General features: G+C 52.4%; 2 protein-coding genes across 2 annotated transcripts in view; one reads left to right on the top strand and one right to left on the bottom strand.

Annotated features, from left to right (window-relative positions):
* MAGT1 (magnesium transporter 1) overlaps nt 1-229 on the bottom strand; it is a gene marked incomplete in the record, with an annotated part of 22,289 nt that extends 22,060 nt beyond the window's left edge. The window contains 1 exon segment of the mRNA XM_077474730.1: nt 49-229.
* A 9,692-nt stretch (nt 230-9,921) lies between these two features.
* Nucleotides 9,922-23,495, top strand: part of ATP7A (ATPase copper transporting alpha) — a 67,077-nt gene continuing 53,503 nt past the window's right edge. Inside the window, 2 exon segments of the mRNA XM_077474716.1 lie at nt 9,922-10,029; nt 19,761-19,894. Of these exon segments, the coding sequence (XP_077330842.1) occupies nt 19,772-19,894 (123 nt within the window). The 5' untranslated portion in view covers nt 9,922-10,029; nt 19,761-19,771.

Raw genomic sequence — 23,495 nt, 5'->3', positions numbered from 1 at the left:
TGATCTGGGGGCTGAAGGCTGATGGTCTCTTTGTTTGTTTGGTTTCAGGTGATCACCTCCACAGGGATTTGCTGGAACCTGTCTCCGGTCGGTAGAGTGACACCGAAGGAATGGCGGCAGAAGTAGAGGGACCCAGACTGACCACGCTGTGCTTTACATGAGCTGTACATAGACCAGCCTTGTCTCCCCGCTATGACCTCATCAGGGAGGGGCCAATGTAATAAATCTGAAATAACTGTATAAATCTCTTCTGGAAGTTTTCTTCTTTATATGTGTTAGAAATATAACAATTGTCTGTGTGTAATGATGGACGGTGCGCTCCCATCCCCCCAATAATCATAGCCGTATAACACTGGAGGGTGCCCTCCCCCTGAGATGAGTGAATCTCCAGAGGGTCAGGGGTGATGATTGGTTGGATCTGCTGGGTGTGGTTCTGTCTGTAGAAATGGGCGGAGTCTAAAGTGGATGTAATCCCTCCATGTGGACGGCCTTGGATGATACACAGAGAGGAAACAAAATCTACATAAATTGTACCGCTGTATCTGCTGTCTTCACCTTTATGTATCCTTTAGAAAGTGCACATTGTGTTAGGAGAAATCTGTTCCTGAGCGGGGGGAGGGGGGTTCTTGTCATACAATGTGAGACAGCTGCTTGGAGGAAAGGCGCCCCTAGGCAGAGACTTGCATAGCTGTTCTGTGAATAGACAAGCTTTCTGCCAATCTATTTATAGAAACCTCACAGATTTCAGTCTAATTTTATGTTTGTTTTGGAAGAACTTGTCAGGAGTTATAATGCTGATATCAGAAGAATGGAGGGGGGGGGAAAGACTCTGGACATGGGGCTTTGAAGAGAGATAAGTAAACACTGCTGGTAGATGTGCCCAGCTCAGATTTCATGAATTGGGTTTACAGACACTTTAAACCTAAAAAAAAAACACAGATGGGTCTCCTGTCGGGGTTTTGTGTATGTGCAGCTCAGCCCACATTTACGGCATTACTTTGAGGTGCAACAATGTGACCTCTGTGAGCATGTATGGGCGTGATGTCATCTTCCACCAGGGGGCGTCGTCATACAGTGTGCGGGTGCAACGATAGAAATCCTCCACCAGGGGTGGGGGGTGTAATAAGATTCCTCCACCAGGGGGCGCCATAATAGTGTAGAGGTGTAATGATACAAATCCTCCACCAGGGGACGCCATCATACAGTGTGGGGTGTGTAATGATACGAATCCTCCACCAGGGGACGCCATCATACAGTGTGGGGTGTGTAATGATACGAATCCTCCACCAGGGGACGCCATCATACAGTGTGGGGTGTGTAATGATACGAATCCTTCACCAGAGGGGTGCCGTCATACAGTGTGGGCTGTGTAATGATACGAATCCTTCACCAGGGGGGCGCCGTCATACACTAAGACAGGGGTCATCAACCCCTGGGCTGCGGCCCACTGCCGGGCCGTGGCCTGCTTGCAGCCGGGCCACGAAGGCTGCACTGTCTCTGATGAGCGGCGGCGGAGCAGGCAGAGAGATGACATCATCTCTCACCGCTCGCCCGCGTCATCGCTGTTCCCTGCTCACAGCGGGGCCGTTATACGGAGGTGAGCGAGCAGAGAGATGAGATCATCTCCAACCGCCCGCCCTGCATTGCCGCTCTTCCACGCTCACAGCGGGGATGCTATAATGCTGGAGGTGAGGCGGGGAACAGAGAGATGAGATAATCTCTCACTGCCCACCCACTTTACTGCTCCTCTGCTGACACAGCGCGGCAGAACACTGATACACTGTCATCGATCATCTCACCCCCTCCCATTACCGCTGTTCTTCCTTACTACCCACTAGTCCAGGCTTGCCTCTGAACTAATGTGCACACCTGTGCTGCCACCACTGCAGTGACAACCATGGTGGCAGACGACAAGCTGCATCTGATGGCAGGGGACATGGCAAATGACAAGCTGCATCTGATGGCAGGGGACGTGGCAAGTGATAATCCAAATCTGGTGGCAGGTGATGTGGCAAGAGACAAGCTGCATATGAAGGCAGGCGACATGGCAAGTGACAATCCGCATCTGGTGGTAGGTGACGTGGCAAGGGACAAATTGCATCTGGTGGCAGGTGACATGGCAAGGGACAAAATGCTTCTGGTGGCAAGTGACAAGCTGCATCTGAAGGCAGGCGACATGGAAAGGGACAATCTGCATCCGGTGACAGGTGACGTGGCAAGTGACACTCTGGCACATTCTGCGTTATGGTGAGTTGAACTATTTAATTATATATTACAATGTAATATGAGAAATAATGCGCTTCAATCATCCTAACATCATATCAATGATGGTGCCGGGATGATTGAAGCGCCAACGCCAGCCATCGCCCGCGAAAAGCCGCATACACCCCCCTGGGCCTTGGCACAATTTTCTTCAACTACGCCGGTCCCCGGTGCCAAAAAGGTTGGGGACCACTGCACTAAGAGATCTGATTTTCTTTTCTTTTTTTTTTTTTTTTTTTATTTATTTATTTTTTTTTGGAACTTTTTGTTTACAAATCGATTTATTTTTGGAAGATATATTTGTATCCTCTAAACATTTTGTATATTTTTGTAGCAGAGACCCCGAAGAATAAAATAGCGGTGGTCACTGCGATGTTTCCTGCCACGTGGGATTTGCACAGCAATCTTTAAAATCATTTTTTGGGATATTTTCATGAATGAAAAAACAACCAATCAAGTTGTTCCAATTTTTTTGGTAAAATATAAAAAGTGGAAAGACGACGAACATGTCACATTCACCTGCGGGGATGGGAGATTCTCCCTTTATATTCTGGTCATTGTCTGCGGCACATCCAATCCTCGCACACGCAGTGAGATTGTTGGACGATCGATGGTACGCGGGCCGTGTGCCGGGATCTTGTCTGGCACACGATCGTTATGATGGTATGAAGAGGACGTTTGTTCCCCTCCGGCGCCTTCTCTAGACGTTTGCCGATCGATGATTTTCCGATCGTATTGCTATAACTACATGGAGCTTCACTATTATCCGCTTGCCGCCGAACGTACGCAGATGTGCGTACTCAGCTTCCGGGGGTTATACCGGGATGATGCCGGCACCTGCAGTACCGTTTTAATGAGCGGGCGATTTGGCTTTCCAGGCATAACAACCGATGCGGCTAAAAACGCTCGGCTGTTATGCCGGAGGAGCGGGAGGGGACGCCCCCCTCCCGCCGCTCTTACCGGTGCTTCCGTTCAATCGTGAGCACCGATCGCACATATGATTCCTCCGGCGGCTGGGCAGGGACTGGAATGAAGCCCTAAGCGGCTTCATTCCAGTCTCCTAATAGTAAACACAGAAGCGACATCATGACGTCACTTCCCGTTTACTCGGCTGCCAATGGCGCGGTTTAAAAAAAATATCCGGTATTCAGAATCGCCGTTTTCGGCGATCTGAATACATTGAAGTGTAAAGGAGGGGTGGGGGGTCTTTTAGACCCCCGATCCCTCCATAAAGAGGACCTGTCACCACCTATTACTGTCACAAGGGATGTTTACATTCCTTGTGACGGCAATAAATTTTTTTTTTTTTTTAAAGCGCCCGCCATCCCCGTGAGCTCGCAAAGCAAGTGTTCAAATCACACGTGTGAGGTATCGCCGCAATCGTCAGAGCGAGAGCAATAATTCTAGCACTAGAGCTCCTCTGTAACTCTAACTTGGTAACCGGAAAAAAAATTAAAGCGTCGCCTATTGAGATTTTTAGGTACTGTAGTTTGTCGTCAATCCACGAGTGTGTGCAATTATAAAGTGTGACATGTTTGGTATCTATTTACTCGGCGTAACATCATCTTTCACATTATGCAAAAAACTTGGGCTAATTTTACTGTTTCGTTTTTTCTTTTTAATTCATGAAAGTGTCCCTTTTTCCCAAAAAGTTGTGTCTAAAACACCACTGCGCAAATACCGTGTGACATAAAATATTGCAACAATCACCGTTTTATTCTCTAGAGTCTCTGCTAATAAATATATATAATGTTTTGGGGGTTCCAAGTAATTTTCTATCAAAAAATATATGAATTTTAACTTGTAAACACCAAATACCAAAAATAGGCTTAGTCATGAAAGGGTTATAGAAGATTCCGGCGATCGTCACCATGGATGTTAATTCTCCATTCCGAGTTTTTAATGATCACTTCTGCCCGTTCCTCGATTTCGATTGCCTGTGATTGTACAATCAGACATGAGATCACATCCCACGAACACTTCACACCCTGAATACATCCGACTTCTGTGTGTGGAGAGAACGATCCGAACATCCACTGACCGATCGTCTGCAGACTCCTCCCTTCTGATTGTTGTGTGATCAGGAGACGTTCTCCAAATTGGGGGGAGGGGGGGTAGGATGAAGGGGAGGGGGTGTAGGGGGCAGGACCGGTGCTAGCACTACGCAAACTAGGCAGCTGCCTAGCCACTGGTGTTCCTACTCTCTTCTCTCAGCATCTTTAGGCAGCCGCGGCTCCGGTCACACAGTGTCAGAGGCGCAGTGGCGGGGGAGGGCTGTGTCTGGGTCCCGACTCCCGAATGAATGGACGCATTCAAACATTGATGGGCGCTGGTGAAGCTGAATTGATGGGCGTTTCATTAAAAATGGGGGGTATACATGGGTGGGGCAAATGAGGTGGAGCCAAGGGGGGGGGGGGGGTGGCGGCAAATTAGGATTTGCCTAGGGTGGCAAAAATCCTTGCACCAACCCTGGTAGGGGGAGGAGGTGTAGGGGGAGGAGGTGTAGGGGGAGTGTCGGAGGAGGGGGGATGTGTGGGGGGAGAGGGTCGGGATGGGGGGTGTAGGATGTAGGGGGAGTGTGGGAGGAGAGGGTGTAGGGGGAGTGTCAGAGGAGGGGGGTGTGGGGGGAGGGCGTGTAGGGGGAGTGTCAAAGGAGGGGTCAGTGGTGGGGGAGGATCGCAGTGTTTGCAGGTCGGGATATATAAAGCTCGATTGGAGGAAATTTGATGTAGTGATAGAAATCGTTTTTTTTTTTTTTTTTTTTTTTTTTTTTTTTTTTTATTCATGAAAGTGTCCCTTCTCCCAAAAAGTTGCGTCTAAAACACCGCTGCGCAAATACCGTGTGACATAAAATATTGCAACAATCGCCGTTTTATTCTCTAGAGTCTCTGCTAAAAAAAAAAATATATATATATATATATATTATAATATAATGTTTTGGGGGTTCCAAGTAATTTTCTATCAAAAAATATGGATTTTAACTTGTAAACACCAAATACCAAAAATAGGCTTAGTCATGAAAGGGTTATAGAAGATTCCATCGATCGTCACCATGGATGTTAATTCTCCATTCCGAGTTTATAACGATCACTTCTGCCCGTTCCTCGATTTCGATTGCCTGTGATTGTACAATCAGACATGAGATCACATCCCACGAACAATTCACACCCTGAATACATCCGACTTGTGTGTGTGGAGAGAACGATCCGAACATCCACTGACCGATCGTCTGCAGACTCCTCCCTTCTGATTGTTGTGCGATCAGGAGATGTTCTCCAAATAGGGGGGAGAGGGGGGTAGGATTAGGGTTGCCACCTGTCCGGGATTCACCCGGACAGTACGGGTTTTGAAAAATGTGCCGGGTCTCTGACCACCTGAGACCCGGGCACATTATTCATTTCAGACCCGTCAGTGGCTCCCTTCCTGCGCTGCCGTGTCTCCTCAATTTCGGGGTCCGCAGCGGCGTAGTGCTTATTAATTTCTGCTCCTGTTTAGCTGTCTGAGACTCTGAGTACAGGACGGGAGTCGGGACACAGAGGCGGAGCCTCCATGGTGCTCTCCTCCAATCCTCTGGTTGGCTGCAGAAGGGACAAGGAGGTGGGCGGAGCCTCCATGGTGCTCTCCTCCAATCCTCTGGCTGGCTGCAGAAGGGACAAGGAGGAGGTGGGCAGAGCCTCCCCCTTCCCTGCTGCTCTGGAATGTGCAGAGATCGCACTGGGACTGCAGACAAGCTTGTAAGGTAAGTTTTTCTTTTTTTCCATTGTCAGGTTTTCAAAGTACTCTCACCCCCCCTCCCCCACCATACACCCCCCTCCCCCCACCACACACCCCCCCTCCCCCCACCACACACTATACATACACACCTCCCCCACCATACACTATACATACACCGCCATCCCCCACCATACACTATACACACACCCCTCTGCCCTACTGACACCATCCACTGCCCTACTGACACCGTCCACTGCTCTACTGACACCATTTACACACACCCCTCCCCCCACCATACACTATACATACACCCCCCTCCATACACTATCCATATATACAGTCCCCCCATATATACTGTACTCCACTCCCCAGACAGCATCCATATATACAGTTCTTACCAGGTGACACCGTCCTCTGCCCTACTGGCACCATTTACTGACACTGTCTACTGCCTACCCTACTGACACTGTCTACTGCCTGCCCTACTGACACCATTTACTGCTCTGTTGACTCCGTCCACTGCTCTACTGCCACCGTTTACTGCTCTACTGACACCATTTACACACACCCCTCCCCCCCACCATACACTATACATACACCCCCCTCCATACACTATCCATATATACAGTCCCCCCATATATACTGTTCTTCACTCCCCAGACAGCATCCATATATACAGTTCTCACCGGGTGACACCGTCCTCTGCCCTACTGACACCATTTACTGCCCTACTGACACCGCCCGCTGCCCTACTGACACCGCCCGCTGCCCTACTGACACCGCCCGCTGCCCTACTGACACCATTTACACACACCCCTCCCCCCCCCCCCCCCCCCACCATACACTATCCATCTATACAGTCCCCCCATATATACTGTTCTCCACTCCCCATACAGCATCCATATATACAGTTCTCAACAGGTGACACCGTCCACTGCCCTACTGACACCGTCCACTGCCCTACTGACACCGTCCACTGCCCTACTGACACCGTCCACTGCTCTACTGACATTGTCTACTGTCTGCTCTATTGACACCGTCCACTGCTCTACTGTCACCGTCCACTGCGCTACTGACACAATTTACACACAACCCTCCCCCCACCATACACCCCCCTCCCCCCACCATACACTATACATACACCCCCCTCCATACACTATCCATATATACAGTCCCCCCATATATAATGTTCTCCACTCCCCAGACAGCATCCATATATACAGTTGTCACCAGGTGACACCGTCCTCTGCCCTACTGACACCATTTACACACACCCCCCATACACTATCCATATATACAGCCCCCCTATATATACTGTTCTCCACTCCCCAGACAGCATCCATATATACAGTTCTTACCAGCTGACACCGTCCACTGCCCTACTGACACCATTTACACCCACCCCTCCCCCCACCATACACTATACATACACTATCCATATATACAGTCCCCCCATATATACAGTTCTCACCGGGTGACACCGTCCCCTGCCCTACTGACACCATTTACATACACCCCTCTCCCCCCACCATACACTATACATACACCCCCTCCATACACTATCCATATATACAGTCCCCCCATATATACTGTTCTCCACTCCCCAGACAGCATCCATATATACCGTCCACTGCCCTACTGACACCGTCCACTGCCCTACTGACACCGTCCACTGCTTTACTGACACCATTTACTGCCCTACTGACACTGTCCGCTGCCCTACTGACACAATTTACATACACCCCCCTCCCCCCACCATACACTATCCATATATACAGTCCCCCCATCTATACTGTTCTCCACTCCCCAGACAGCATCCATATATACAGTTCTCACCGGGTGACACCGTCCTCTGCCCTACTGACACCATTTACACACACCCCCTCCCCCCACCATAACCCCCCTCCCCCCACCATACACTATACATACACCCCCCTCCATACACTATCCATATATACAGTCCCCCATATATAATGTTCTCCACTCCCCAGACAGCATCCATATATACAGTTGTCACCAGGTGACACCGTCCTCTGCCCTACTGACACCATTTACACACACCCCCTCCTCCCACCATACACCCCCTTCCCCCACCATACACTATACATACACCCCCCCCCCCCCATACACTATCCATATATACAGTCCCCCTATATATACTGTTCTCCACTCCCCAGACAGCATCCATATATACAGTTCTCACCAGCTGACACCGTCCACTGCCCTACTGACACCATTTACACCCACCCCTCCCCCCCACCATACACTATACATACACTATCCATATATACAGTCCCCCCATATATACAGTTCTCACCGGGTGACACCGTCCCCTGCCCTACTGACACCATTTACATACACCCCTCTCCCCCCACCATACACTATACATACACCCCCTCCATACACTATCCATATATACAGTCCCCCCATATATACTGTTCTCCACTCCCCAGACAGCATCCATATATACCGTCCACTGCCCTACTGACACCGTCCACTGCTTTACTGACACTGTCCACTGCCCTACTGACACAATTTACATACACCCCCTCCCCCCACCATACACTATCCATATATACAGTCCCCCCTTCTATACTGTTCTCCACTCCCCAGACAGCATGCATATATACAGTTCTCACCAGGTGACACCGTCCTCTGCCCTACTGACACCATTTACACACACCCCTCCCCCCACCATACACTATCCATATATACAGTCCCCCCCATATATACTGTTCTCCACTCCCCAGACAGCATCCATATATACAGTTCTCACCGGGTGACACCGTCCTCTGCCCTACTGACACCATTTACACACACCCCCTCCCCCTACCATACACAATCCATATATACAGTCCCCCCATATATACGGTTCTCCACTCCCCAGACAGCATCCATATATACAGTTCTCACCAGGTGACACCGTCCTCTGCCCTACTGACACCATTTACTGCTCTACTGCCTGCCCTACTGGCTGACAGTGTCCAGTTTCAAGGTAGGCTATTTTCACTGACATTTCTTTTATTAATCGAATCATATTTTATGGGTACACTAAATGCTTTTGTTTTATATAATCATGCCCCCCACTTTTAGTGCAATTTGGCTATAGCAACTGTTCACTGTAGCACACTTCATTACTACTCTTTTTGGGTAACCCAAGGTATTTTACAATCCTATAGCGTGTACTACAAAAAAAAAATTGCCATGCGCTGTGAAAATGTTCGGGTTTGGCTTGAAGAAAAGGTGGCAACCCTAGGTAGGATGAAGGGGATGGGGTGTAGGGGACAGGGCCGGTGCTAGCACTACGCAAACTAGGCAGCTGCCTAGGGCGCCTGGCCACTGCTGTTCCTACTCTCTTCTCTTTAGGCAGCCATGACTCCGATCACACACAGTGTCAGAGGTGCAGTGGCGGGGGAGGGCTGTGTTTGGGTCCCGACTCCCGAATGAATGGACGCAAACATTGATGGGAGCTGGTGAAGCTGCATTTGATGGGCGTTTCATTAAAAATGTGGGGTATACATGGGCGGGGCAAATGGGGTGGAGCCAAGGGGGGTGGCAAAATTAGGATTTGCCTAGGGTGGCAAAAATCCTTGCACCAGCCCTGGTAGGGGGATGGGTAGGGGGTGTAGGATGGAGGAGGTGTGGGGGCAGAGGGTCGGGATGTAGGGTGTGGGGGGAGGGGGGTGTAGGAGGTGTAGGGTGAGTTTGGGAGGAGGGGATGTAGGGTGAGTGTCAGAGGAGGGGGTTGGTGGTGGGGGGAGGGTCGCAGTGTTTGCAGGTCGGGATATATAAAGCTTGATTACAGGAAATTGATGTAGTGATAGAAATCGGCCGCCAGGTGGCGTCATCATACAGGAAGAGTAAGGAAGGGGGCGGAGCCATGCTGAGCTGTACAGGGGGCTGGGTTAATCTTCGCTATAGGTGGAGGATATCTGGGGGGCGGGGCGGTCTTGGCCTCAGGTTGTCATGGTGATCGGGGTGGAGGTCACGTGACTGCTCGGATCTCGCGAGATTTGCTGATCGCTCCGGATCTGAGATGAGAGACTCGGAAAGGTGAGAGATCGTCTGATTGTGAAGGTGTCACCCGGACCGGAAGAGAGGGGGAGGAGAGTCTCTCTCCTCTCTCGGGGGGGGGGGTCTGTCCCTGTGGTGGGGGGAGGGAAGTGTCTCTCTTTCTCGGTGGGGGGTCCTCCTCCCTCTATTGATCTCTCGGATTGCGGTGATATTAATTCCAATCACCAGATATTTTCTCTATGAAATCCTCTGTGATCAGAATTAGAGGGGGAGGGGAGGGTGGGAATCTCTCTGTGTTGGGGGAGGGGGGGAATGGGGTTGGAGTCTCTGTGTTGGGGGAGAGGTGTCACTCTTCATCTAAATTTCATATTACTCTCCACCTATTGAGTGCCACCCAATAGGAAGCCACATGTATCCATAGACACACCCACAACCCCCACCATTACACTGACCATAGGAGGAGCCAATGGTGGCTCAGAGTCTGAGGAGGGGGGGAGGGTTTACTCCCCCCCCCCATGTACTGCTATGAGTGGGAACTCTCTGGTGATCCTGCCAGTTCCTCGGCTTTCCTGTTATAAACTGACCACACTGAGCATGAGAACACAGCATGGTCAGTTCTTTAGCTGTGCCAGGAACTCAGCCTGTTCTCCAATCATCACCCCCTCCCCTCCGATGGTATGTATCAGACATGCCCCCATATCACAAATCAGCCAATGGTCACCCAGGAGACAAATTTTCCAGAATTCCGATTCCCACAATGTCTGGGGTACAAGAGTCACTCCCGCAATGTCCGGTGTAAAGGAGCCACTCCCACAATGTCCGGGGTACAGGAGCCGCTCCCACAATGTCTGGGGTACAGGAGCCGCTCCCACAATGTCTGGGGTACAGGAGCTGCTCCCACAATGTCCGGGGTACAGGAGCCGCTCCCACAATGTCTGGGGTACAGGAGCCGCTCCCACAATGTCTGGGGTACAGGAGCCGCTCCCACAATGTCTGGGGTACAGGAGCCGCTCCCACAATGTCCGGGGTACAGGAGCCGCTCCCGCAATGTCTGGGGTACAGGAGCCGCTCCCGCAATGTCTGGGGTACAGGAGCCGCTCCCACAATGTCTGGGGTACAGGAGCCGCTCCCACAATGTCTGGGGTACAGGAGCCGCTCCCGCAATGTCCGGGGTACAGGAGCCGCTCCCGCAATGTCTGGGGTACAGGAGCCGCTCCTGCAATGTCTGGGGTACAGGAGCCGCTCCCGCAATGTCTGGGGTACAGGAGCCGCTCCCGCAATGTCCGGGGTACAGGAGCCGCTCCCGCAATGTCCGGGGTACAGAAGCCGCTCCCGCAATGTCCGGGGTACAGAAGCCGCTCCCGCAATGTCCAGGGTACAGAAGCCGATCCCGCAATGTCCGGGGTACAGAAGCCGCTCCCACAATGTCCGGGGTACAGGAGCCGCTCCCACAATGTCCGGGGTACAGAAGCCGCTCCCACAATGTCCAGGTAATAGAAGCTGCTCCCACAATGTCCAGGGTATAGAAGCTGCTCCCACAATGTCCGGGTAATAGAAGCCGCTCCCACAATGTCCGGGTAATAGAAGCCGCTCCCACAATGTCCGGGTACAGAAGCCACTCCCACAATGTCCGGGTACAGAAGCCACTCCCACAATGTCCGGGTAATAGAAGCCACTCCCACAATGTCCGGGTAATAGAGCAGAACAATTCTGGCCAAAATGAGAATCCCAATTTTTTTGTTTACAATAAAAAGATCTCAATTCTAATGACATAAAATCTCACATTAAAAATAATAGGATAACTTTACTGGTTAGTTTTTTTATTTATTAAAGTATTTTTTTTTTAATTGCATTTGAAAGATCGCTGCACAAATACCGCGTGACATAAAATATTGTAGCAGCCACTATTTTATTCGCTGGGTCCCTACTAAAATAATGTTTGGGGGTTCTGGTCTGAGGAAACCAAGGCTGACCTTTGTGGTCATAATTCCATAAGATAGACAACATCACCAGAAGAACTCCATACCCACCGTGAAGCATGGTGGTGGCAGCATCGTGATCTGCAACTGGAGGAGGGGTCTTAGTCCAGGTGGAGGGAATTATGTTCCAAATCACGGTCAGTATTGGCACCAAACCTCCTGGCTTCTCCTAGAAAGCTGAACATGAAGAGGAACTTCATCTTCCAGGATGACAACGAGCCAGATCCTCCATCCAAATCACTGAAGGAACCAATTCACCCGAAGAGGATTCCCAGCCAGAGCCCAGACCTCAATCCCATCGAAGATCCATGGGGTGAAGAGGGCTGTGCACAGGAGATGTCCTCACCATCCGACAGATCTGGAGGGTTTTTGGGGCAAATATTGCCAAGTCAGGATGTGCCCTCCCCAAAAACACAGATCAAAAGGGACTTCATCAGAGTATTAGTGTAAGGGTGTGTGTGTGTGTGTGTGTGTGTGTGTATATATATATATATATATATATATATATCCTGGAGCACCAATCAGAATTTCTCCTGGGAAAAGGAAGCCTTCTGGAAATCTTTCCATTACCCAGACATTGTGGGAGCGGCCTCATTACCCGGACATCGTGGGAGCGGTCTCATTACCTGGACGTTGTGGGAGCGGTCTCATTACCTGGACGTTGTGAGAGCGGTCTCATTACCCGGACGTTGTGAGAGCGGTCTCATTACCCGGACGTTGTGAGAGCGGTCTCATTACCCGGACGTTGTGGGAGCGGTCTCATTACCCGGACGTTGTGGGAGCGGCCTCATTACCCGGACGTTGTGGGAGCGGCCTCATTACCCGGACGTTGTGGGAGCGGCCTCATTACCCGGACTTTGTGGGAGCGGTCTCATTACCCGGACGTTGTGGGAGCGGTCTCATTACCCGGACGTTGTGGGAGCGGCCTCATTACCCGGACGTTGTGGGAGCGGCCTCATTACCCGGACGTTGTGGGAGCGGCCTCATTACCCGGACGTTGTGGGAGCGGCCTCATTACCCGGACGTTGTGGGAGCGGCCTCATTACCCGGACGTTGTGGGAGCGGCCTCATTACCCGGACGTTGTGGGAGCGGCCTCATTACCCGGACGTTGTGGGAGCGGCCTCATTACCCGGACGTTGTGGGAGCGGTCTCATTACCCGGACGTTGTGGGAGCGGCCTCATTACCCGGACGTTGTGGGAGCGGCCTCATTACCCGGACGTTGTGGGAGCGGCCTCATTACCCGGACGTTGTGGGAGCGGCCTCATTACCCGGACGTTGTGGGAGCGGCCTCATTACCCGGACTTGTGGGAGCGGCCTCATTACCCGGACTTGTGGGAGCGGTCTCATTACCCGGACGTTGTGGGAGCGGCCTCATTGCCCGGACGTTGTGGGAGCGGCCTCATTGCCCGGACGTTGTGGGAACGGCCTCATTGCCCGGACGTTGTGGGAACGGCCTCATTACCCGGACGTTGTGGGAACGGCCTCATTACCCGGACGTTGTGGGAACGGCCTCATTACCCGGACGTTGTGGGAACGGCCTCATTACCCGGACGTTGTGGGAACGGCCTCATTACCCGGACGTTGTGGGAACGGCCTCATTACCCGGACGTTGTGGGAACGGCCTCATTACCCGGACATCGTGGGAGCGGTCTCATTACCTGGACGTTGTGGGAACGGCCTCATTACCCGGATGTTGTGGGAGCGGCCTCATTACCCGGACGTTATGGGAGCAGCCTCATTACCAGGTGGAGCTGCACAATTAATCGGCAAGAATCATTATCGCTGATCTTTGACTGAAGTGTTTCCCGATTCCTTCTATACAAAGAATTCTCTCGGCTCTTCTGAAGCCCTCAAAAGACAGGAAGAGGAAATCCGTCCGTCTTCCGCGAATCACAACATTCTATCAGTGGAACTTAAATATAAACATTGTAACAATTTGTCAATGGAATGAACTTCTGTGTGTAAATGAGGGAAGTTTAACCCCTTAAACACTAAACCTTTTCCTGACATTTGTTGGTTTCAAGTTAAAATCAATATTTTTTGGTAGCATATTACTCGGAACCCCCAAACATTCTATATATTCTGGTAGCAGAGACCCCAGAGAATAAAATGGTGTTGCAGTTTTTTATGTCACGCGGTTTTTGCTTGGCGGTCTTTCAAATGCAATTTTTTGGAAAAAAATTACACTTCAATGAATAAAAAAGCAAAAGAGTAAAGTGAAGGGCGACGTTACGCCGCGAGACCCGCCATCTTTATTCGCTGTCATTTTTCTCAGAATGGTGCAGCTCTTGTCTGTATGACATCACCACACCCTGAGGGCGGCTCCCCACCCCCGCCTGACTCCTATAAATGGGATTAGGGTGTGGGGGGCGTCGCCCAGATTTCACTCACATCTTCTCTGCGTCTGCCACCTTATATTTCATCATCATCCGTGGAACGCAGGACGGGGTGTCAGTACAGCGAGGAGGAGGTGCCCACCCCCCACCAATGATTGAGAGACGAGACCCCCATTGGGGGATTTACTAACACCAGAGGGAGCCAACCGGCTTCCAGGATTTATTCTCAAAGCTTCATTGAAAAAGCTGAAGTCAGAATCTGATTGGCTGCCCCAGATTCCGGTGTTAATAAATCCCCCCCCCCCCCCCCCCCCCCCCCATGGTGGTCTCTTCTGTCATTTTGTATCTGCAGGAGATACACAGCACTGAGAGGCTCCCCCACCCCCTCCTCCCATATTGGGGTCCCTGACATCGGGGGGCTCTGTGATGTCTGGAGGTTCTTCTCTCCGGAGATCTGTGACTTCTAATAACATATTTATAGTAGATAATCTGCTTCACGCCAAACACGGCTAATCCTCCCCTGCCCCGCCACAATAATAGTTATTATCAGTAATTGTCCCCTCCCCCGCTGGGAGACCGCCAAAATAATCACCGTTATCGGAACTGATCCTGCAGAGAGCTGAGAGCGGCTTCTGTACAGCGAGAGTGCACCTACTGCGTACTACTACCCCCATCATCACAATCTACCGTATACTACTACCCCCATCATCCCCACCTACCGTATACTACTACCCCCATCATCACCTCCCGCATACTACTACCCCCATCATCACCTACCGTGTACTACCACCCCATCATCACCATCTACCGCGTACTACTACCCCCATCATCACCATCTACCTAGTACTACTACCCCCATCATCACCATCTACCTAGTACTACTACCCCCATCATCACCATCTACCTAGTACTACTACCCCCATCATCACATCTACCGTATACTACTACCCCCATCATCACCATCTACCGTATACTACTACCCCCATCATCACCTCCCGCGTACTACTACCCCCATCATCACCTACCGTGTACTACCACCCCATCATCACCATCTATCGCGTACTACTACCCCCATCATCACCATCTACCTAGTACTACTACCCCCATCATCACATCTACCTAGTACTACTACCCCCATCATCACCATCTACCGCGTACTACTACCCCCATCATCACCATCTACCGCGTACTACTACCCCCATCATCACCATCTACCGCATACTACTACCCCCATCATCATCACCTACCGCGTACTACTACCCCCATCATTATCACCTACCGCGTACTACTACCCCCATCATCATCACCTACCGCGTACTACTACCCCCATCATCATCACCTACCGCGTACTAGTACCCCCATCATCATCACCTACCGCGTACTACTACCCCCATCATCATTGTCGCCTACCGTGTACTACTACCCCCACCACTACCCCCGTCATCTCCACACACAGGGAGACCCCCCTCCTCACTACTACCCCCATCATCTCCACACAGGGAGCCCCCCTCCTCACCACTACCCCCATCTCCACACACAGGGAGCCCCCCTCCTCACTACTACCCCCATCATCTCCACACAGGGAGCCCCCCTCCTCACCACTACCCCCTTCCCCACACACAGGGAGCCCCCCTCCTCACCACTACCCCCATCTCCACACACAGGGAGCCCCCCCTCCTCACTACTACCCCCATCATCTCCACACAGGGAGCCCCCCTCCTCACCACTACCCCCTTCCCCACACACAGGGAGCCCCCCTCCTCACCACTACCCCCATCTCCACACACAGGGAGCCCCCCTCCTCACTACTACCCCCTTCCCCACACACAGGGAGCCCCCCTCCTCACCACTACCCCCATCATCTCCACACACAGGGAAACCCCGCCCCCCCCCCCCCCCCCCGCTCACTATCACAGTTTATAGTACATAATAAAATCAATCCAATTAGAAGGGAGGGGGAGCTGTGCAGAGGGGGAGGTGACGTTCAGAACGTTCGTAGCATTGAGTGTAATCCTTCTCCTTTTATGTCCTCTCATCCCGGAGGGAGCTCTTCATAGATCTCCTCTGCTAGGGAGCACTCTCCCTCTCTCCTCTAGTACGGAGCTAGCACTCTCTCCCTCTCTCCTGTAGTGCCGAGCTAGCACTCTCTCCCTCTCTCCTCTAGTGCCGAGCTAGCACTCTCTCCCTCTCTCCTCTAGTGCCGAGCTAGCACTCTCTCCCTCTCTCCTCTAGTGCCGAGTTAGCACTCTCCCTCTCTCCTCTAGTGCCGAGCTAGCACTCTCTCCCTCTCTCCTCTAGTGCCGAGCTAGCACTCTCTCCCTCTCTCCTCTAGTGCCGAGCTAGCACTCTCTCCCTCTCTCCTCTAGTGCCGAGCTAGCACTCTCTCCCTCTCTCCTCTAGTGCCGAGCTAGCACTATCTTCCTCTCTCCTCCTAGTACGGAGCTAGCACTCTCTCCCTCTCTCCTCTAGTGCGAAGCTAGCACTCTCTCTCCCTCTCTCCTCTAGTGCAAAGCTAGCACTTTCTCTCCCTCTCTCCTCTAGTGCGGAGCTAGCACTCTCTCTCCCTCTCTCCTCTAGTACGGAGTCTCTTTCCCTCTCTCCTCTAGTGCAGAACTAACACTCTTTCCCTCTCTCCTCTAGTATGGAGCTAGCACTCTCTCCCTCTCTCTAGTGCGGAGCTAGCACTCTCTCCTCTAGTGCGGAGCTAGCACTCTCTCCTCTAGTGCGGAGCTAGCACTCTCTCCTCTAGTGCGGAGCTAGCACTCTCTCCCTCTCTCCTCTAGTGCGGAGCTAGCACTCTCTCCCTCTCTCCGCTAGTGCGGAGCTAGCACTCTCTCCCTCTCTCCGCTAGTGCGGAGCTGGCACTCTCTCCGGCTAGTGCGGAGCTGGCACTCTCTCCCTCTCTCTGCTAGTGCGGAGCAGGCACTCTCTTCCTCTCTCCGCTAGTGCGGAGCTGGCACTCTCTTCCTCTCTCCGCTAGTGCGGAGCTGGCACTCTCTCCCTCTCTCCGCTAGTGCGGAGCTGGCACTCTCTTCCTCTCTCCGCTAGTGCGGAGCTGGCACTCTCTCCCTCTCTCCGCTAGTGCGGAGCTGGCACTCTCTCCCTCTCTCCGCTAGTGCGGAGCTGGCACTCTCTCCCTCTCTCCGCTAGTGCGGAGCTGGCACTCTCTCCCTCTCTCCGCTAGTGCGGAGCTGGCACTCTCTCCCTCTCTCCGCTAGTGCGGAGCTAGCACTCTCTCCCTCTCTCCGCTAGTGCGGAGCTAGCACTCTCTCTCCCTCTCTCCTCTAGTACGGAGTCTCTTTCCCTCTCTCCTCTAGTGCAGAACTAACACTCTTTCCCTCTCTCCTCTAGTATGGAGCTAGCACTCTCTCCCTCTCTCTAGTGCGGAGCTAGCACTCTCTCCTCTAGTGCGGAGCTAGCACTCTCTCCTCTAGTGCGGAGCTAGCACTCTCTCCTCTAGTGCGGAGCTAGCACTCTCTCCTCTAGTGCGGAGCTAGCACTCTCTCCCTCTCTCCTCTAGTGCGGAGCTAGCACTCTCTCCCTCTCTCCTCTAGTGCGGAGCTAGCACTCTCTCCCTCTCTCCGCTAGTGCGGAGCTAGCACTCTCTCCCTCTCTCCGCTAGTGCGGAGCTGGCACTCTCTCCGGCTAGTGCGGAGCTGGCACTCTCTCCCTCTCTCTGCTAGTGCGGAGCTGGCACTCTCTTCCTCTCTCCGCTAGTGCGGAGCTGGCACTCTCTTCCTCTCTCCGCTAGTGCGGAGCTGGCACTCTCTCCCTCTCTCCGCTAGTGCGGAGCTGGCACTCTCTTCCTCTCTCCGCTAGTGCGGAGCTGGCACTCTCTCCCTCTCTCCGCTAGTGCGGAGCTGGCACTCTCTCCCTCTCTCCGCTAGTGCGGAGCTGGCACTCTCTCCCTCTCTCTGCTAGTGCGGAGCTAGCACTCTCTCTCTCCGCTAGTGCGGAGCTAGCACTCTCTCTCCCTCTCTCCGCTAGTGCGGAGCTAGCACTCTCTCTCCCTCTCTCCGCTAGTGCGAAGCTAGCACTCTCTCTCCCTCTCTCCGCTAGTGCGGAGCTAGCACTCTCTCTCCCTCTCTCCGCTAGTGCGGAGCTAGCACTCTCTCTCCCTCTCTCCGCTAGTGCGGAGCTAGCACTCTCTCTCCCTCTCTCCGCTAGTGCGGAGCTAGCACTCTCTCTCCCTCTCTCCGCTAGTGCGGAGCTGGCACTCTCTCCCTCTCTCCTCTAGTGCGGAGCTGGCACTCTCTCCCTCTCTCCGCTAGTGCGGAGCTGGCACTCTCTCCCTCTCTCCGCTAGTGCGGAGTTGGCACTCTCTCCCTCTCTCCGCTAGCGCGGAGTTGGCACTCTCTCCCTCTCTCCGCTAGCGCGGAGTTGGCACTCTCTCCCTCTCTCCACTAGTGCCGAGCTGGCACTCTCTCCGCTAGTGCCGAGCTGGCACTCTCTCCCTCTCTCAGCTAGTGCCGAGCTGGCACTCTCTCCCTCTCTCCGCTAGTGCGGAGCTAACACTCTTTCCCTCTCTCCTCTAGTGCGGAGCTGGCACTCTCTCCCTCTCTCTCCGCTAGTGCGGAGCTGGCGCTCTCTCCCTCTCTCTCCGCTAGTGCGGAGCTGGCGCTCTCTCCCTCTCTCTCCGCTAGTGCGGAGCTGGCGCTCTCTCCCTCTCTCTCCGCTAGTGCGGAGCTGGCGCTCTCTCCCTCTCTCTCCGCTAGTGCGGAGCTGGCACTCTCTCCATCTCTCCGCTAGTGTGGAGCTAGCACTCTCTCCCTCTCTCCGCTAGTGCGGAACTAGCACTCTCTCTCCCTCTCTCCTCTAGTACGAAGGTAGCACTCCCTCTCCTCTAGTACGGAGCTAGCGCTCTCTCTCTTTCTCTCTCCCCCAGTAGGGACCTCTCTCTCTCTCTCTCTCTCTCTCTCCCCCCCCCTCTCTCTCTCTCTCTCCCTCTCTCCCCCCAGTAGGGATCTCTCTCCCCCAGTAGGGATCTCTCTCTCTCTCTCCCAGTAGGGATCTCTCTCTCTCTCTCTCCCAGTAGGGATCTCTCTCTCTCTCTCTCCCAGTAGGGATCTCTCTCTCTCTCTCTCTCTCTCTCTCTCTCTCTCTCCCCCAGTAGGGATCTCTCTCTGTCTCTCTCTCTCTCCCCCAGTAGGGATCTCTCTCTGTCTCTCTCTCTCTCCCCCAGTAGGGATCTCTCTGTCTCCCTCTCTCCCCCAGTAGGGATCTCTCTGTCTCCCTCTCTCCCCCAGTAGGGATCTTTCTCTCTCCCCCAGTAGGGATCTCTCTCTCTCCCCCAGTAGGGATCTCTCTCTCTCTCCCAGTAGGGATCTCTCTCTCTCTCTCCCTCTCCCCCAGTAGGGATCTCTCTCTCTATCCCCCCAGTAGGGATATCTCTCTCTCTCTCCCCCCCAGTAGTGATCTCTCTCCCCCCATCTGATGTGTTCCTCTCCCCCTAGGTGATTGGAGAATGGAGGGGGCGGATATGAGGGCGTGGCTGGCCGTCCTCCCGGTGGGAGGGATGACCTGCATGTCCTGTGTGCAGACCATCCAGCAACAAATCGGGAAGCTCCCTGGAGTTCACAGTATTAAGGTAGGTGACCCCCCCCCCCCACTGTGGTATGATGGTGGGTGTGCTGTACTCCACCTTGTCTGTTTTCTTCAGTCAGATATTTCTGAATAACATTGTTAGTGGTGTGAATTTCCATGTGTGGCCCCAAATCTCCGATCTCTGCGTCCTAGTCCGTGTCCTGGTCTCCGATCTCCATGTCCTAATCTCCGATCTCCATGTTGTCCTAGTCTCCGATCTCCGTGTTGTCCTAGTCTCCGATCTCCGCGTTGTCCTAGTCCCCGATCTCCGTGTTGTCCTAATCTCCGATCTCGGTGTCGTCCTAGTCTCCGATCTCGGTGTCGTCCTAGTCTCCGATCTCGGTGACGTCCTAGTGTCCGATCCCGGTGTCGTCCTAGTGTCCGATCCCGGTGTCGCCTAGTGTCCGATCCCGGTGTCGTCCTAGTGTCCGATCCCGGTGTCGTCCTAGTGTCCGATCCCGGTGTCGTCTAGTCTCCGATCTCGGTGTCGTCCTAGTCTCCGATCTCGGTGTCGTCCTAGTCTCCGATCTCGGTGTCGTCCTAGTCTCCGATCTCGGTGTCGTCCTAGTCTCCGATCTCGGTGTCGTCCTAGTCTCCGATCTCGGTGTCGTCTAGTCTCCGATCTCGGTGTCGTCCTAGTCTCCGATCTCGGTGTCGTCCTAGTCTCCGATCTCGGTGTCGTCCTAGTCTCCGATCTCGGTGTCGTCCTAGTCTCCGATCTCGGTGTCGTCCTAGTCTCCGATCTCGGTGTCGTCCTAGTCTCCGATCTCGGTGTCGTCCTAGTCTCCGATCTCGGTGTCGTCCTAGTCTCCGGTTCCCGTGTCACAAGATCATTTATAAAATGTTATCTGATCATTTCTGTTTTTAGAGATAATCTTGTCCTGATTAATAACGATCAATATTTCACATTCAGATATTTATTGTTCGCTTGTCAGATATCACATGATTGAATTTACAATTCACACTGACCTTCGATCCTCTTGTTCGTTCGTTGTCCTGTGACGCACATCATCCAAACGTCCGCTCCTCTTCTGCACAAGTTTAGGGTCTAATTGGGTTATAATTTGATGAGCCGCATCCAGACTGTTTACTTGTGTGGCTGGTAATTGGGATCAGATCAGCCCTCAGGGTCCAGCGGGAGGAGACAGTCCGCTCTACTCAGGTTGGGATTAGATTAATAAAAAGGAAGGCGCTGCGCCGGGGATAAAGAGCACGAGTGAGGACGGCGAGTTCACCATACAAAACCCCATATACGGTGTCTGACAAAAGTAAGTACACCCCTCAGTGACATTTCTTCTCTCTTTTCATGTGACAACACTGAAGAAATTACACTTGTGTACAGCTTGTATAACAGTGTAAACTTCCTGTCCCCTCAAAATAACTCAACACAAAGCCATTAATGTCTAAACCACTGACAACAAGTCATTACACCCCTAAGTGAAAATCTCCAAATTGGGCCCAATTACCCATTTTCCCTCCCCGGTGTCATGTGACTCGTTAGTGTTACAAGATCTCAGGTGTGAATGGGGAGCAAGTGTGTTAAATTTAGTGTTATCGCTCTCACTCTCTCATACTGGTCACTGGAAGTACAACATGGCACCTCATGGCAAAGAACTCTCTGAGGATCTGAAGATAAGAATTGTTGCTCTACATAAAGATGGCCTAGGCTATAAGAAGATTTCCAAGACCCTGAAACTGAGCTGCAGCCACAGTGGCCAAGACCATACAGCGGTATAACAGGACAGGCTCCACTCAGAACAGGCCTCGCCATGGTCCACCAAAGAAGTTGAGGTCACGTGCTCAGCGTCATATCCAGAGGTTGTCTTTGGGAAATAGACATATGAGTGCTGCCAGCATTGCTGCAGGGGTTAAGGGGTGGGGGGTCAGCCTGTCAGTGCTCAGACCATACGCCGCACACTGCATCAAATTGGTCTGCATGGCTGTCATCCCAGAAGGAGGCCTCTTCTAAAGATGATGCACATCAAAACCCACAAACGGTTTGCTGAAGACAAGCAGACTAAGGACATGGATTACTGGAACCATGTCCTGTGCGTGTGTGTGGGGGCAACCAGGTGAGGAGGACAAAGACACATGTGTCTTGTCTACAGTCAAGCATGGTGGTGGGGGTGTCATGGTCTGGGGCTGCATGAGTGCTGCCGGTACTGGGAGGCTACAGATCATTGAGGGGACCATGAATGCCAACATGTACCGTGACATACTGAAGCAGAGCATGATCCCCTCCCTTCAGAGACAGAGACTGGGCCGCAGGGCAGTATTCCAACATGATAACCACTCCAAACACACCTCCAAGACCACCACTGCCTTGCTAAAGAAGCTGAGGGTGAAGGTGATGAACTGACCAAGCATGTCTCCAGACCTAAACCCTATTGACCATCTGTGGGACTTCCTCACGGAAGGTGGAGGAGGGGAAGGTCTCCAACATCCATCAGCTCCGTGATGTCATCGTGGAGGAGGGGAAGAGGACTCCAGTGACGACCTGTGAAGCTCTGGTGACCTCCATGCCCAAGAGGGTTAAGGCAGTGCTGGAAAATAATGGTGGCCACACAAAATATTGACACTTTGGGCCCAATTTTGAAATTTTCACTTAGGGGTGTACTGACTTTTGTTGCTAGTGGTTTAGACATTAATGGCTGTGTGCTGAGTTATTTTGAGGGGACAGCAAATGTACACTGTTATCCAAGCTGTACACTCACTACCTTACATTGTAGACAAGTGTCATTTCTTCAGTGTTGTCACATGAAAAGAGAGAAGAAAAGATTTACACACATGTCACTGAGGGGTGTACTTACTTTTGTCACATACTGTATATATACGGTATATACATAAACTATATTGCCAAAAGTATTGGGACACCTGCCTTTGCACACACATGACCTGTAATAACCCCCCCCCCAGTCTTAGTCCGTGGGTTCAATATTGAGTTGGCCCTTTGCAGCTATAACAGCTTCACCTCTTCTGGGAAGGCCGTCCACAAGGTTTAGGAGTGTGTCTATGGGAATGTTTGACCATTCTTCCAGAAGAGCATTTGTGAGGTCAGGCAGTGATGTTGGATGAGAAGGCCTGGCTCTCAGTCTCTGCTCTATATCATCCCAAAGGTGTTCTATGGGGGGTTGAGGTCAGGACTCTGTGCAGGCCAGTCAAGTACTTCCACGCCAAACTCGCTCATCCATGTCTTTATGGACCTTGCTTTGTGCACTGGTGGGCAGTCATGTTGGAACAGGAAGGGGCCGTCCCCGAACTGTTCCCACAAAGTTGGGAGCATGAAATTGTTAGAAATGTCTTGGTATGCTGATGCCTTAAACTGATTGTAAGGCTGGGTTCACACTGCTGCGGGGGGAGATCCGGATGTAATTCGCACCGCAAATCACATCCGATCTCCGTAGCGATGCGAGTTCAGCCATACAGACAGTATGGCTGAATTCGCATCGGTCCCGCAGCAAACTCGCACGGGACCCTTTTTTTGGTCCGCAACAGAATCGGATCGCATGGGGGTTCACACCATGCGATCCGATTCCTGTGCGAGTCGGCAGATCGCACTGCGATATGCGGACGGATCTGGGGGTGTCATTAACATATCATTGACA

The sequence above is a fragment of the Lithobates pipiens genome, unplaced genomic scaffold (assembly GCF_037356315.1).
Source record: "Lithobates pipiens isolate NorthernLeopardFrog02 unplaced genomic scaffold, aLitPip1_a1.2 Scaffold_1, whole genome shotgun sequence".
Lineage (NCBI taxonomy): Eukaryota > Metazoa > Chordata > Amphibia > Anura > Ranidae > Lithobates > Lithobates pipiens.
Note: the sequence above shows the minus strand (reverse complement) of the source record. Positions and strands in the feature narration are given on the sequence as shown.